Raw genomic sequence first — 14,199 nt, forward strand, 5'->3', positions numbered from 1 at the left:
AATACCTGCAATGCAGAAGTTCATGAAGGCCTTTTGTTGCCACCTTGTAATTTTAGACAACCGCACCTATGGTATCACATACAAGTATGCTGAGTTAAGGTGTTCATGGTGTTATTAATGTCTTGGTTGATCTATTATTGAACTATATCTGCACTGCTGCTGCTGTGTTTAACATGGAGACAGTTGATATTATTGAGTAAATAAGTTTTAATGAAGGTTTGTACAGATGGATACAGGGATTTTAGCTTGTCTGTATTTTGGCTGATTGCTGTATTTATTGCCTATTTCAAAATTACGAATCATTTTATTGCTCAACATTTAAGCATTTAAGGTCTTGGCTGTGTTTTGAAACATCTTTTTTTATAAAATGCCTGTATTGTCAAAGTGGTGATCTTTTCTCATAACTTGTTTGTATTTTGTTATGTTGCAGTGCAGAGCCACCATACTTTTGATTAAACACTGCTCTTGTTAATATCTGCTGTAACGAGCTCCTTTTTATTGCAGTGTTTCCGCTCCACATGCTGTAAGTTCGTTCCTGGAGTTTACCTCGTTTCTGAGATTCCAGTACGAAGGATTTTTACAATAGATGAATTTAAAATGTCCTGCTTGAATACATTTTGTTATTGGTATTTTGGCATCTGACACAGAAGATTGATTTATTAATGTGAGCTGTCATGAGGTAATGATCAGGACTGTTTACTTTGTGGTTTGCTGAAACATTCTTCCCCCTTTTCCTTCTTCCTTTTTGTTTTTTTGTTCCTTTTCCAACAACGACATTAGACCTGCTGTAAATAAGGAATAAATTCTGACATGATCACACATGTCACATTGTTTGTGCAATGTAATATAATGTGTAAAAGCCCAGTGGGTGCTAACTTTACAGTAAAGATTAATAATGAAGGTGATAGCGGGAACACGTTGAACAATTACAAGTCTTGAGAATAAAAGGTTAGGTTAGGTAGTTACTTTATTAATCCCCGAGGGGAAATTTTTTCGCTACAGCAGCATACAGGAAGCAATATATAATAGTAGAATAATAGAAAGCAATAAAATAGCAGTAAAAGTCACTGTATTCAGTTTCTTCCTAATGGTTTTCTGCTTGTCATTTTAGAGGGAATATAAGGTAAAATATTACATTTCCAGACTTTTAAAGATATACTTTTTTAAATTTCCACATAAATGCCAACATCTTTTTAATGGTTGTGTAGTAGTAAGAGTAGCAAGAGAATTTCTGAGCTGGTTTTGACTAAGAACATGACATGACATGATTGATGACGCGCAGCTTGATCCGTCATATCTGTAGATCTATGACTGATCGACTCCCCTCTTTCTTTCTATCTCTTTTCACAGTCGCTGTCAGTGATGTCCAGATCTTAGACACAGACAGAACCTCCCTCCCATCATGGACTCCAAGAAGCCCGGCGTCCTGCGGCATCTCCGCCAGAAGGTCCTGCCACACCTTCGGCGAGGCAGGACGAGCCACAACAAGCCAGCCGTCCAGCTCGATCACACCATGGACCACCGGATGAGCTCCTCCGTCCCCGACATAAGGGACATGAGGCGGGACTACACTCCCGTGTCCTCCGACACGCAGCTCCAGCAGTACAACACTCCCAGCTACAGCAACCCCTCCACACCGTTTATCAAGTCGGCTAGACGCCCAGGAGCAGGCGGGAGTGGCCTGAACGTGGGAGCAGCTGGTGGAGGAGCTGGGAGGAGTGAACACAGACTGATCGTGCCTGCAGACTGCACAGACTGGGCTTCCTCCCAGGAGTCCTTCAACAGTCTGTGTGGAGAAGAGAAGAGCTCTCCGGAGACGTACTACAGACCTGCAGGAGGCATGGAGGCTGAGGAGCTGGCCCTGCCCGAGATGATGACCGTCTACAGCCGGGACGTCCCCGCTGCGGAGAGTTCCCAGGATGGCTCTCGGGTACAGAAACATTTTGGTCTCCAAGTATTGTCTCTTCACTTTTCTTCATGTTTCCCTGTGCTATTTAACAACTTTTATACAGTTGTCACCAGCGACAGCAGAATAAGGTGGTATTTAGGTGCCCTGTAACACCCAGGTAAAAAGATAGGGACTTATAATGACTTGGATGGTTTATTGTACTTAGGTGGGTGTCGGGTGTATTTACACAAGACGTACAAAGTTTAACTTGGAGGAGCTGGATACTGGAGCGACATCCAAAATCAATAGTTTACGGCAGCACTGCATAAACTGTGCCTGTGTGTGTTTGTTTTACTGCTGTGCTATCAGATCTGAGGACGCATCGTTGCAACATTGTTACACTCAACATTTATTTCAAAGAAAATCAATCAGAAATCAATGATTGTTACTTTAAACTGACTGCGTTAAATTCAAGTCTTGCTTGTATTCTGTGTTTTCAAAGGTAAAAAAAAAAAAAAAAACCTAAAGGATGAATAAACATGGCCCTGTTTGGTCCTGCCCAAGGGATTTATTTTATTTATATGTAACACAGGTCATGACTGCCACAATGTAAACATCGTTTATGCATTTGCTGCCTCATTTCACATTTTAACAAAACAACGAAGGCAAGAACACCATCGGAGACATCAGCAGATCAATTCACAGACCTGCAGCAAGGCTGTGAAAGACCTTTTGATGCAGCTGTATCTGCATCTTTGATTCAATATTCAATAAGTCTGACGTATAAAGCGGGGTCCAGAAGTATAAGACCATGCACAAATCTGTTATATTTTATCATGTAAACTGGGAATAATTAGTAAGTTTGAGGAGTTAGAAACACAACATGTTCTGACATGTAAAATATGTCAGATTCTGCACTAGTTCTAAATCGGCAATCAAATTGCAGTAAGTTTGCAGCAGTGACCATGTATGCTCCTTTATACAAAAGGTCGGCTTTCCTTAAGTTGTTTCTCTGCTATTGAAGCAGCGTTCAGGCAACGCTCGGGCTGAATTTGATTGACTGATCAGAGGCTTGTTTATGTAAATTACCCTGCAGCTATTGTTCACTTTTTATAAATATGGCTGTGCCTCAAATTTCTAGCAGAACATTGCTGAGTAAGCGGTATTGTGATAGTGGTAAACATCAGAGCCAAGTGACAGACTGTTCTGAAAAGAAAAAGGCTTTCTGAGAATCATATCGTGGCTGGATTAAAGGTTTCTAAGGCGGCAGTGCAGGGACTCTAAAACACTTTGCAGAAACGGGATCAGTTGCATCTAAAGCGCGATCGGGCAGACCAGAAGTGAGCTCGCCATCAGAGGATCAACACATCCGGTCTTGTTCACTGAGAGATTGAAAAGCGGCGTCATCACATAATGAATTTGTTCAATAAAAGCTGCAAAAGTCCTGTCGAGAGAAGGGTGTTAAGTGGTGTTCTCAGAGGATGAGTGACATCTGTAAACTTCTCAGGAGGGGAAACAAGGGGAAACTCGAGGGGTGGTCCAAAACAGACCTGTAATTCACAGTGGATGACGGGATTCTCTAACTTTAACACACAAATAGATCAGTCTTTCATGGTCAATAGTTTTTTAACAGTTAAATCATTTACTTTGGTATTTTTGTCCTTTTTAATGGTGCATTATTTTGAATCCCTCAATATTTCTTCACCGTGGGTCGGGGTCAGATGAGAGGGGGGTGTGGCCACAGTGCAGTCGGTCAGGTGAAGACGCGAGTCACATTTGTTCTCCTCAGATAAACGAATGTGTTGCCACACCATGACGGCAAATACGGAAATGTTGTTTGATGCCTTTTCACCACACCTTCGATATGTTGACATACGCATTTGTTACGTAAAACTCTCGCTCCATGTCAAGAGGACAACCTGTGGTAACCTCAAACATCATCAGTAATGCTATATTTCAACATGTGCCAGATGGGGTTTTAGTGAACTATCTCAACAGATTGCTGTGAAATATTCATGCTGCCCCAAGGATGAATTATAATCACTTTGCTGATCACTGAACATGTTATGCACCATCGTCAGGCCAAATTCTAGTTTTCTTTTTAATAGTTCTAAGTTTTGACCAAATACCTTAAAACGGTTCCCATCAGCTTCTGTATTTTGTTACGTGCTAATTAGCCAATTCTATGGTGCTAACACAATAAACTAAGATGGTAAACATGGTAAACATGGTAAACATTGCACCTCCCAAACATAAGCATGTTAGCATTCTGACATTAGCATGTAGCAGCAGTGGGTCTCCCAGAGCTTCTAGCATGGCTTCGTCCTGTTGGTCTTGTCTTTGTCTAGTTTTTAGATCAGTCAAATTGATTTGACTACGTATTGTGCACAGTGTGAAAACCGAGTGGTCCAGTCGGGGGCCGGCTGCTTGTGTTTGCCCCCGAGGGCCTCGGAGCAGGTTCAGTGGAAACCACGTCAGAGAATAAAGAAACAAAACAGGAAAAGGATCATTCTTGTCTTCATTCCAACACACTGACATTATTGCAACGCCTTGTTGTGTGACTCGTCCATATTATATGTCAGGGTCCCAAAACATCTGTAAATGATGTGTAATGTATTAAATATTTGTGGACACAGCTATGGAGGAAAGAATTGCAACTTTTTCTAGATTTTTCAATTTTTATAAAGAAAAAATATTCAATGTGCCTTTGAGCAAATTGCACAGGAAAGAAAGAGAGCAGAAAATAAAATTCTCTTTTCCTGATGAAGCTGTTTGGGTTAACTGGGTTCAGTCCCCAGGACAGGAATTTTTAATAAATGCTCAGAGGACTTGTGCTTCTGGTCGAAATACCAGCGAGCCCAGTTCCTGCATCTTTAGCTGATCAGGGGACTGAAACTTTTCTCGTTCATCATCTGGGACTTTACATGCTTATATAACCTTCTTCAGACAGTATCACATGATACATTTCTTAAAAAGTCTTTATCTTTGTCTCCACAGTTTGAGCATCATGATTCCAACGGTGACCTGGTAAAGGATGGAGACAACCAACATGTAAGTGCTCCTTCCAATTAAGGCATTTATTTGGCAGATTCTGTAAATATGATTGATTTTGTACTGATATAATTTTAATATTCTTTATAATGTCTATCTCAGAAATAATGTCTGAAAAGTTGTAGGTCTGTAGTTTTATCCTGAGCTACGTCTCTGTGGTTAGAAGGACTGTTTCTGTGAAGAGGCAGCGTTGCGTTGGTGTTTTTTTTTATGTCCTGCAGACAGCAGCATTGTGTTTTGGCTGACAGACACTCGTGTCAGAGTTTAATTCAGGATTATTGTTCCCTGTTCAGGACAGAATGGGACAGTAGGCTGCTTGTAGTTTAGTATTTGTCGTCCTGACTTTTGTGGTCGGTCAGGGTTGGGAGTGACGCTGAGCCGGATGATTCGGTTTATTCACTGAGAGGTGCATGATTTGGTGGAGAGGCTTAATAGTGATTAAATAATCCATTGCACGGACAGGAAGCAGCACGACTGTAAGCAGAACACAACTGCTTACAGCCTTCAGTGTGGTGTGCTTCAACAGGAACAGCAGTGGAGAGTTTAGCCAAAATGATGCAATAAAATGTTCAAAATGAAGAATAAAATTTCAGCATGTTGATAATGTGACTTTGAAATGAAGTGAAAGTACAACCAAACAAAAAGTCAGTCATCCTCTTCGTCATAATGTTGTGGTTAATGCTCATAACAAGAACAATATTGAAAACACCAATAATGTAGCATTGGAATTACAAAAAAAACCAACAAAAAAAAAACCTCTGTGCTTTAAACCCCTGAAAAATTATTTTTATTGACAGAAATAAGTCTGGCCGGTATCAAATGTCTGGACAGATTTCGAACTCATTGAATTCAACAGTAGAGTATGAAAGTCCTATCAAAAAGTTCCAAGAGGGTTCCTGTTGCACGCAAACGCTGCACTGTGCAGTCACGTGCACGCAGCAGGAAGCAATAACCTTCGTCAAAGTTACATCGCTTAATCAGCATCAGCACCTGATTGGTTCTTGTGATTACTGATGTGTGCATATGTGATTTCACCATAGAAGGTTGAGCACAGAGTGCACATCATATTTTCTGTCAAGTTTTTGGGGAAAAGAGAGAAGTCGCTGGAATCTAAAAACCTGCGAGTAGGGCCGGTGGGAACCAACGATGGAGCTGTTGAGGGTGAGAAACTCGGACGTTTTCAGCGTGCTGCGAGCCGGCATGTTGTCATGTTGGAGAACCCAAGTGCCTTCGCCCCACAAGGGTCAGCTCATTTGCAAAGAATGTTTTCCCTCAGACGCCTCAGAACATCACAGTAGGAGTCGGCGTTAACAGTCCGACCCTGGGGGACAAATTCAGGGTGCACAACTCTGCCAATGTCAAAGAAAACTCACCTGGTTGCTTCTGACCTGATTCCTTTTGTGGTCTTAGTCAGTGACATTCTGCTCCTCTTGAAACACAAATACCACTAAAGCATCTTTGCCCGGCTCATTGCTTCATTGTTGTTGGCTCCTGTTGCAGCTTCCCCAAGAGTGACACAACATTTTATGCGCAACAGGAACAGTCTCTGAACTTTTTAAATCACACTTTAAATGTATGAATATCCACATGACTGAGCTGTTGGCTTTCAGAGAAGATCCAGATGTTATCGTGTGTACTGCTGCTTTGCTACAACTGGTAGTGTAAGTAATGGACTGATCTGTGTGTTCAGTGCGAGATGGGGAACGAGACTGTGAGTGCGTCAGAGCACATCAGAGATCCTCCCAGGTCCTTCCTGCTCACCATCAACCTGAAGGAAGGACGTAACCTGGTGATCCGGGACCGCTGTGGTGAGAACCTCCTCTCAGCACGGCCACAACTCTGCCATGACTCACTGTATTAGCTTTACCATCTGTGTGCATAGTAATAAGCTGACACACATAATACTTCTGGACGATAGGGAAGATCATATTACACACGTGAATAATACAATCTATACTTGGGCTCTTTGTTTGGGTATATTGTACACAGCAGGTTGCAGCTGCAGGAGTCGAGTCCAGTAGCACTACAGACACACTGTAGATCATGTAGGTAGATATTAAAACACATTTTGAGGGACATTTTGCAAACAGCACTAAATTAACAGAAGTAAAATAATACCTTAATGATCAGAATAAGGAAACTGGGTCGATGTGGAAGCAAACAATACTTTACATTGTAGGGAAGCACGGCAGAAAATGAGAAGTACGGTTGTGTAATGATGTTGTTGATGAATGATTTGCCCTCCCATCCTCAATCTGAAGATTACTGTTTGATGACAACTTTGTCATTTTAACTTCCCTGCTTGCTGCTCAACTATTTCTGTCCATATGATTTCTACCTGAAAGCTTCACGAGCTCTGAAACAGGACACGCATGAAGCCAGCGCTGCTGTCCTGCCATGTCATCAACGGCACCCCTATTAAAGTTCCCCAGCATAGTCTCTGTATTACGTCATTTCTTTTTCACATGGTTCATTTCTCACATTTGTATATTGTGGTTTACTCCTGTCGGTTTGTCACCTACGTCATCACGCCTCTGTGTGCATGTCTGTCCAAATGAATGAGTGCTGCTATTGTTATACCAATTGTCTTCTCTTGTTGCCACACGTATCTGAGTTGATGTCCTAAATCTACTAAACATTTACAATTACATGAGCTGTGACAAGAGTTTTCTGATGTTTGAAGCTATCAGGAAATATCCCACTCAGTGTGTGTGTGTGTGTGTGTGTGTGTGTGTGTGTGTGTGTGTGTGTGTGTGTGTGTGTGTGTGTGTGTGTGTGTGTGTGTGTGTGTGTGTGTGTGTGTGTGTGTGTGTGTGTGTGTGTGTTTTTGGCTGGCACCGGCCTCAGTGTGTGTGTGTGTTTAGCCTTGCCTCGTTTATGATGGCCAGGAATGTCTTGTTTGATGACGCACCATGTTCTTGAGTCCAGGGACACCAAAGACAGCAGACTGTCAGGTTGTCTGTGCAGCTCCTGCAACAGCCTGGCCAAAATTCCTCCCAGCGTATTAAAACCTGTCTGAGCCGCACCCCAACATTCAATCCACCGGGCCTTTCACTCCTGGCATGTGCTTGGGTTCCTTTTGTCTCTGTTGTGTAGCTGCGTTTTTACACAACCAGACAGGGTGGAGATAGTACAGACAATGAAGGGGACGATCAAGAGGAAGGAGGTTTTGGTTTCATGAAAGACTGTATGGTCTTTAAACGCAGCACACGATCAACCTTTTATTTTTTTGTGTGCAATCAGATTACACACAGTATTCGTAGCATGTGCTAACAGTTATGGATATAAATGCCAAGGAGTATATGACTGTTTGGTAGACTGCTGCCCTCACCTAGTCGTTTGAAGTGCAAATTATTTGACTGATTAGCAACAAAATATATAAAAATATGAAAGCATATTCATAAAAGTGCATAAGAAAGTAAGAGTTGTGTATTCTGAATCCTGGTACCGTCATTGTTTCACGTTGCTCTGCCTACAGCCGTCACAGTGTTCAGAAGAAACACATGTAAACAAACAAATACAAAGTTTCCTGTTGCTGTCATCTTTCGCAGTGGAAGTTTAAATCTGATTGGTTATTGATTCAGGAAGTTGTGGTCCCATCATTTGGGGAGTGAAAAACACCAAAGAAAAAAACCACATCCTCCACACTAACACATGAGAGATGACACTGTGAGCAAGTCAGGCCTCCCTTTTACTGGAAACCAGCACATTTACCTAGAAGTAAAGAAAAGAGGGGAGATGACTATTTATAAATCTGGTTTGGGACTTTGAAGCAGTGTCATTTCATTGGTCAGTCTTAATGACAAGTCAACTGTGTTCTTTGAAGAGTTGTGATGTGCCATCAGTTCAGAAATTCAGAAACCAAAGCTTTTACAACTCAGGAGGAATATTCTGTGGCATGACTGAAGTCTGCTTATTTAGTTCAGGTTTTAAAACCTTATGATCTTATTTTCAGGTTGAGGTAAAATCATCATCTGGGATTTAATGTTTACTCTACAGTAGCAAAGTTATCTCCATCAGTAATGTGTTTTGTGTGATGTTTCGCAACACATCTAAACCCCCTACCAGTTTGAGCAGTAAATATACATATTTTTTTTATCATGTTGATTTTCAGGTACCAGCGACCCGTACGTGAAATTCAAATTGGACGGAAAAACGTTCTACAAAAGCAAAGTGGTTTATAAAAACCTCAACCCTACGTGGAACGAGTCCTTCTCTTTCCCTGTGAAGGATCTGAATCAGAAACTTTACATCAAGGTAACCTCTCAGTCAGAGATTCATCATGTGGAGCTTCTCTATAAGGGTTTATGTTTTTCACTCGATATTAAGAGTGTTTGCATTGCGCAGTGCTTTAGGGGGAATTACCTTGATTGCACCTCAAGTTGTGTAGCCTCAGCCATTCATGAAGGAGGTCTGATCTGCAGCTGTGTGGGAATAATTAACATGAATTAAGTGTTAAAATGAAAATCTGTCTGTCGTGAGAGTTTGCTTTTTCAAGAAAACTGATGCATGTTTTCCATCTTGCAATATTTTATCAGTAAATTGAATTTATGATGAAAACTTGTGTCTCTGGAATTAAAATAAAAACACTACAAAACAACAGCGATCACATTGTGAGAGGTTCAACAGATACTCTACAGTCAGCCGGTTGTTATAACCTGAACTGTCTCCATGATGCTCTTTCTCTGAACAGCCTCTTGTTTGATATGACGTACACTGTAGGTATACGACCGCGACCTGACAACTGATGACTTCATGGGCTCTGCTCGTGTCCTCCTGACTGATCTGGAGACAGACAAGTGAGTGTGGTGGTAAACTGGTGGAGTGAAGGATCTCGTGTGTTGAAGGCAGATGGAGTGAAAACTGTTCGTGTTTAGATTGTAAATGGGCTGATACTGTTTTTGAGGCTTAAAATCTGATATTTGACAGTAAAAAAAAAAAAATCGGATCTTTACGTAAATACATTAAATTATAAATTTTTAATGTATTCATTTACAACATTTTTAAATAACTGAACTTGTTAAAGTGTAAGTGAAAATGCGCTCTCTGGTGGACAAGTAATGAAACTGCTGTTTTTACATTACCTCAAACATATCTGTCACATTTCTTGTTGCTTATTCTAATGGCAGCATGTGCAATAAGCTACTGTGAGCCACTATATTTGTCCCAAACATTAATTAGTCCAGCAGGTGAAGCACGACTCGGCTGACATGTTGATATTTAGTTGGTTTTTTTTAAAGTGTGGTCATTAATTTACATTAAGAGTGTAGTAGCAGGTTTCACTGAGGAACAAATTTCACAGCAGAAATATATTTTATAATATACTGAACTAAATGTCCTTTTAGTTGATCATTATTTTAGTGTGTGCTAATAGTACATGATGCATAAATAGTACGGGGTTGTAGTATGTGTGGTTTTCCCCATTTCTCCACTCCTCTTTAAACCTGTACTGTTATAAAGGATGTAAAATAAATAGAACAGCTAATGTTAATAGAGAAATGACATACTGCAATGCAGTGCACACCTTTTTAACCAGCTCAGTCACCCGCAGCCCACCTCCACATGCACTCAGGGCCAAACACTGACTTAACACGGTAGAAATCACAGAAATACATTACAGTCAATGACAGAACTGCAATGAAGAGACCTGTATCCTTATGAAGCTTCTTTAAGTGTTGATTTGACTGCGTTAAATTTCAACACCACTCTGTTATAAAATAATACAACTAACTGACAACCTTAAAATGTCCAGAGTGTTAAACACTTCTCTTACTCTGTGTCAAATAACTAAACATGGTAGAAGTGACATTTACTGCAGTGCTGTTGTATTGTATTATATTACACTCCTGAGGTGCACATAATAATGAAGTAGCAACTCAGTGTGTTTAAACATTATTGTAGCTGCTTTCACAACCCACATTAACCATGTAGCACTGCTGTGCTGCTTGTTCAAACCCTATACAGTACAGTTGTGTCTAGTAATAACTATTTAATGCATCATCCATGTCACATGACTGCCCGTCTCTCATCTAGACATGTTTAACTTCAGCTGTTATGCACTTTGTCCCAGGGTCAATGAGCTGTGTCTGCCCTTGGACGATCCAAACAGCCTGAACGAGGACATGGGCGTTGTGCTGGTGGACATGAGCCTGTCACTCAGAGACAGAGACAGCAAGAGAAGCAATGTATGTGCATGCTTCCCTGTGTATTCACTGCATGTTTCTGTGCATTGGATTTATTATATTATATTTGTCTGTAACATTTCTGTCCACAGCCTACTAACCTAAGTGTCATTATGTTTTGCACCTAACATGCACGCTCCTGGTGGCAGAAGTGGCCTCAAATACGAAAACGAAGTATTAGGGTAAGGCATGATGGATGGAGCACACTGGACAGACATTATGGAGCACATATGGGGGCCAGCTTTACGCAGATATCTGCCAAATATAAAAGAGAGACTAGATTACATCAGGGATAAAAAAACTTTAAAAAAACTATAATGAAACAAGATTCATCGTCTGGTCTGTACAATGGTGAATCTGTGTTAAAATGACATTATCTTAGGGTTTAACCTCCTTCTGATAAAAGTCTGATGAATCAAACTGATTCACTTTAATGTTGGCAGTTATCTGTATTTAAGTTGATCTACATAATTTGTGTCTCTTGTCACAAGAGGGCAGTAAATCACCACGTTTTCGACTCCGGTGCCTCCTGAAGAAAATGTAACAGATCAATGTCATGTTTTAAGATGAAACATTGAGACCAATTAACAGTCAGTCTGGAACTGAGCAGAACCAAAACAGCATAAATCCGATTTTTTTTCATGCCGACTTAATACAAAACTGAACTTGTGTGTTTAGAGTTGTATTTTAAAGTTAATAATAAAAGCTTAAACTCTGTGTAAGAGGAGCTCTCGTACAGAAGAGGCATCAAGTCAGCAAGCTGCCTCTGATGTCGGCTACAACTTTATCTACAGTTTGCAAACATTTTCCACTGTAAGTTAGTCGTCTTAGAGACCAAGTAACTTTAAAGCAACAAACCAACTGAATGTGCGTAATTTAGAGGAAGTAGAAGGAATGCAATCTGTCTTTTTTTTATTATTATTTTTTTTTTTTTAAGGTTGCATTAGTTAGAACAGCCTTTGACTGTTTCGGCATGCTTATTGATTACATTTCAATCCCATGATTCTGGGTTTGGATGTTATTTGTTTTACTGGACAGGTGTACCTAATAAAGTGGCCCCAGAGTGCATGTTCTCCTGCTGCTTCAGATACTTCCTGTCGTCTGCCAAGTGCATGCGTAGCTGCTTGTTAAGTGGAACACGATTTCTTGCCTGTGCATGTGGCAGACATTACAGCAGTGTCAGCTTGATCTGCATTGATTGAATGTGGGATACATACATGGGAATCAAGATTCTTGTCTGCACTGTAGCTACTGCAGGCTTTAACTTCTCCTTTCTCTCAGTGAAATGAAGAATCAGTGTCATTCTCTTTTCATTGAAATGGGGAGATGATGCTGTTTCATTCAGCTGTGCCTGTTTTAATGTCCAAAGCTTGTCGCCATCTGATTTAAGTTGTATATTGTGTAGGTAATAGAGGTAAAGTCCCCTTTCTATTTAAGGTACTGGTTTGTTTTTGGTTGTTGTCTCTTCTGTCTGCACTTCATGCTTTTGTGTATCAGTAGAAAAAGAATTAGATTTATAGAAGTGTTAGCTCAAGTTTGGGATTTGTATCCCTGCCTCTCCCCCCTTTCTTCCACCTTTTCCTCATGTGTGTCTCTTGCAGTCGGCAGGGAGTCCTCAGAGCTTTCGTTTATCAGAGACGCTGAGGAAGAATCAGCTGTGGACTTCTGTTGTGTCGGTGACTCTGGTCGAGGGTCAGGAGCTGCCGCTGGACACTCCAGGAGGGCAACTCTTTGTTCGCTTCAGACTGGGAGAGCAGCGATACAAAAGCAAGGTACCCGATGGAGGAGTGAGAGTTTACATCTCTCCCAATCCCTTCCACCTCTTTATTTGTCATTGTTATTTACAAACCCAATTCCCTTTTCCCCTTCCTCTGCTCCTCTTTTCATCCCAAACCTAAACACTCAGTTCCTAACTACTATATTTATTTACTGCCTCACCCCTTTTTATTTTCTTGTTTTTTCTCAAACCTTCTTTATATTTTACTGTGTAGAAGATGCTCCATTAGCCTATCTCCACTTTTGTTTTCCATTGCTCAAGAGATCTTTGTCAAAAGTGTTTGATCACCACATCTACTCACAACAAATTAGTCTAATATAAAGATCCTCTTCAGTTGATATGGAAAACTTTGCGATGATTTGGTCCAAATGAAGTTATAATACTTTTATTGAAATATATTTGCAGAAAAAGACCAAATCTCCAGTCTTTGCGTTCACACTGAGAGTAAGTCATGATGGTCGAGGAACCCAAACAGTGTGTCTGACTTGCACAAATTTACAGTCGATTTACAGTCCATGATATGTAATGGAGTTTATGTAGATGATTAATAAAGCTACAGGGCTCAGCAAAAGTTTAGGCTCTTTGGATGTTTCACAAAAACACATGTAAAGAAAAGAAAGCCTAAGACAAATCTTCGACATTAATGTATCAACAGGAAATATCATATTTTCCTTTTGCAAATAGTGAGGTCATCCAGTGAGGTATTCATAAACTGTTTAAAAAAAAATAGCAGATCACTTTCCCAGAAACAAAACAGCAAAGTACCAACATATATTTTGAAGGTTGAACTGAAATCATTCACTGAAACAGTATAAAACCGGGTGAAAGATGCCAGTTTAAAAAATATTATATATGAAGAGTGAGCTCAGCAGCAAAACACTAGGTGGTTGTCTTTGCATCAGCAAGGTGTCTCTCCAAGGTCCTCTTCAGCAGCACAAAGAAACCGGCAGGGCTGAGGTCTGGTGATGGAGCAGCAGGCCGAGGAAAGCCGAGTGTACCAGATGAAAGCTAACGTCTCTTCAAAACTAGAAGATGAGAAGTGAGGCCTTGTTAGACAAGTGAAGTCTCCTTAGATGTGGACAGTAATGGAAGATTTACAGCCAAAAAGCCATTCCTCTGATGAACAAGCAAAGCCAGGAAACCAAGTAATGCACAGTAACATAAGAAGTGGGGTGAAGAAAAATGGCAGCAGGTGCTCTGAACTGATGAGATGCTGCAGGTTTAGGGCTGTATTTCTGAAAATAAAGTAGAAGTAACTAAAACAGCTTATTTTTTCTCTTCACCGCACTTTAAATGAAGTT

General features: G+C 40.6%; 1 protein-coding gene across 2 annotated transcripts in view; it reads left to right on the forward strand.

The window, feature by feature from the left end:
- Positions 1-14,199, forward strand: part of LOC138616177 (multiple C2 and transmembrane domain-containing protein 2-like) — a 36,924-nt gene that overhangs the window by 6,219 nt on the left and 16,506 nt on the right. Inside the window, exons 2-9 of one of the 2 annotated variants that reach the window (XM_069690300.1) lie at positions 1,351-1,930; positions 4,886-4,939; positions 6,630-6,747; positions 9,054-9,196; positions 9,662-9,738; positions 11,010-11,124; positions 11,271-11,303; positions 12,723-12,893. In XM_069690300.1, the coding sequence (XP_069546401.1) occupies positions 1,403-1,930; positions 4,886-4,939; positions 6,630-6,747; positions 9,054-9,196; positions 9,662-9,738; positions 11,010-11,124; positions 11,271-11,303; positions 12,723-12,893 (1,239 nt within the window). In that variant the 5' untranslated portion in view covers positions 1,351-1,402. The remainder of the gene's footprint in view (positions 1-1,350; positions 1,931-4,885; positions 4,940-6,629; positions 6,748-9,053; positions 9,197-9,661; positions 9,739-11,009; positions 11,125-11,270; positions 11,304-12,722; positions 12,894-14,199) is intronic. The other variant, XM_069690301.1, reaches the window with a different exon arrangement.

The sequence above is a fragment of the Brachyistius frenatus genome, unplaced genomic scaffold (assembly GCF_029030835.1).
Source record: "Brachyistius frenatus isolate BFR_SWC_R1_liver_20210118 unplaced genomic scaffold, ASM2903083v1 Contig_9, whole genome shotgun sequence".
In the NCBI taxonomy this organism is placed as follows: Eukaryota; Metazoa; Chordata; class Actinopteri; family Embiotocidae; genus Brachyistius; species Brachyistius frenatus.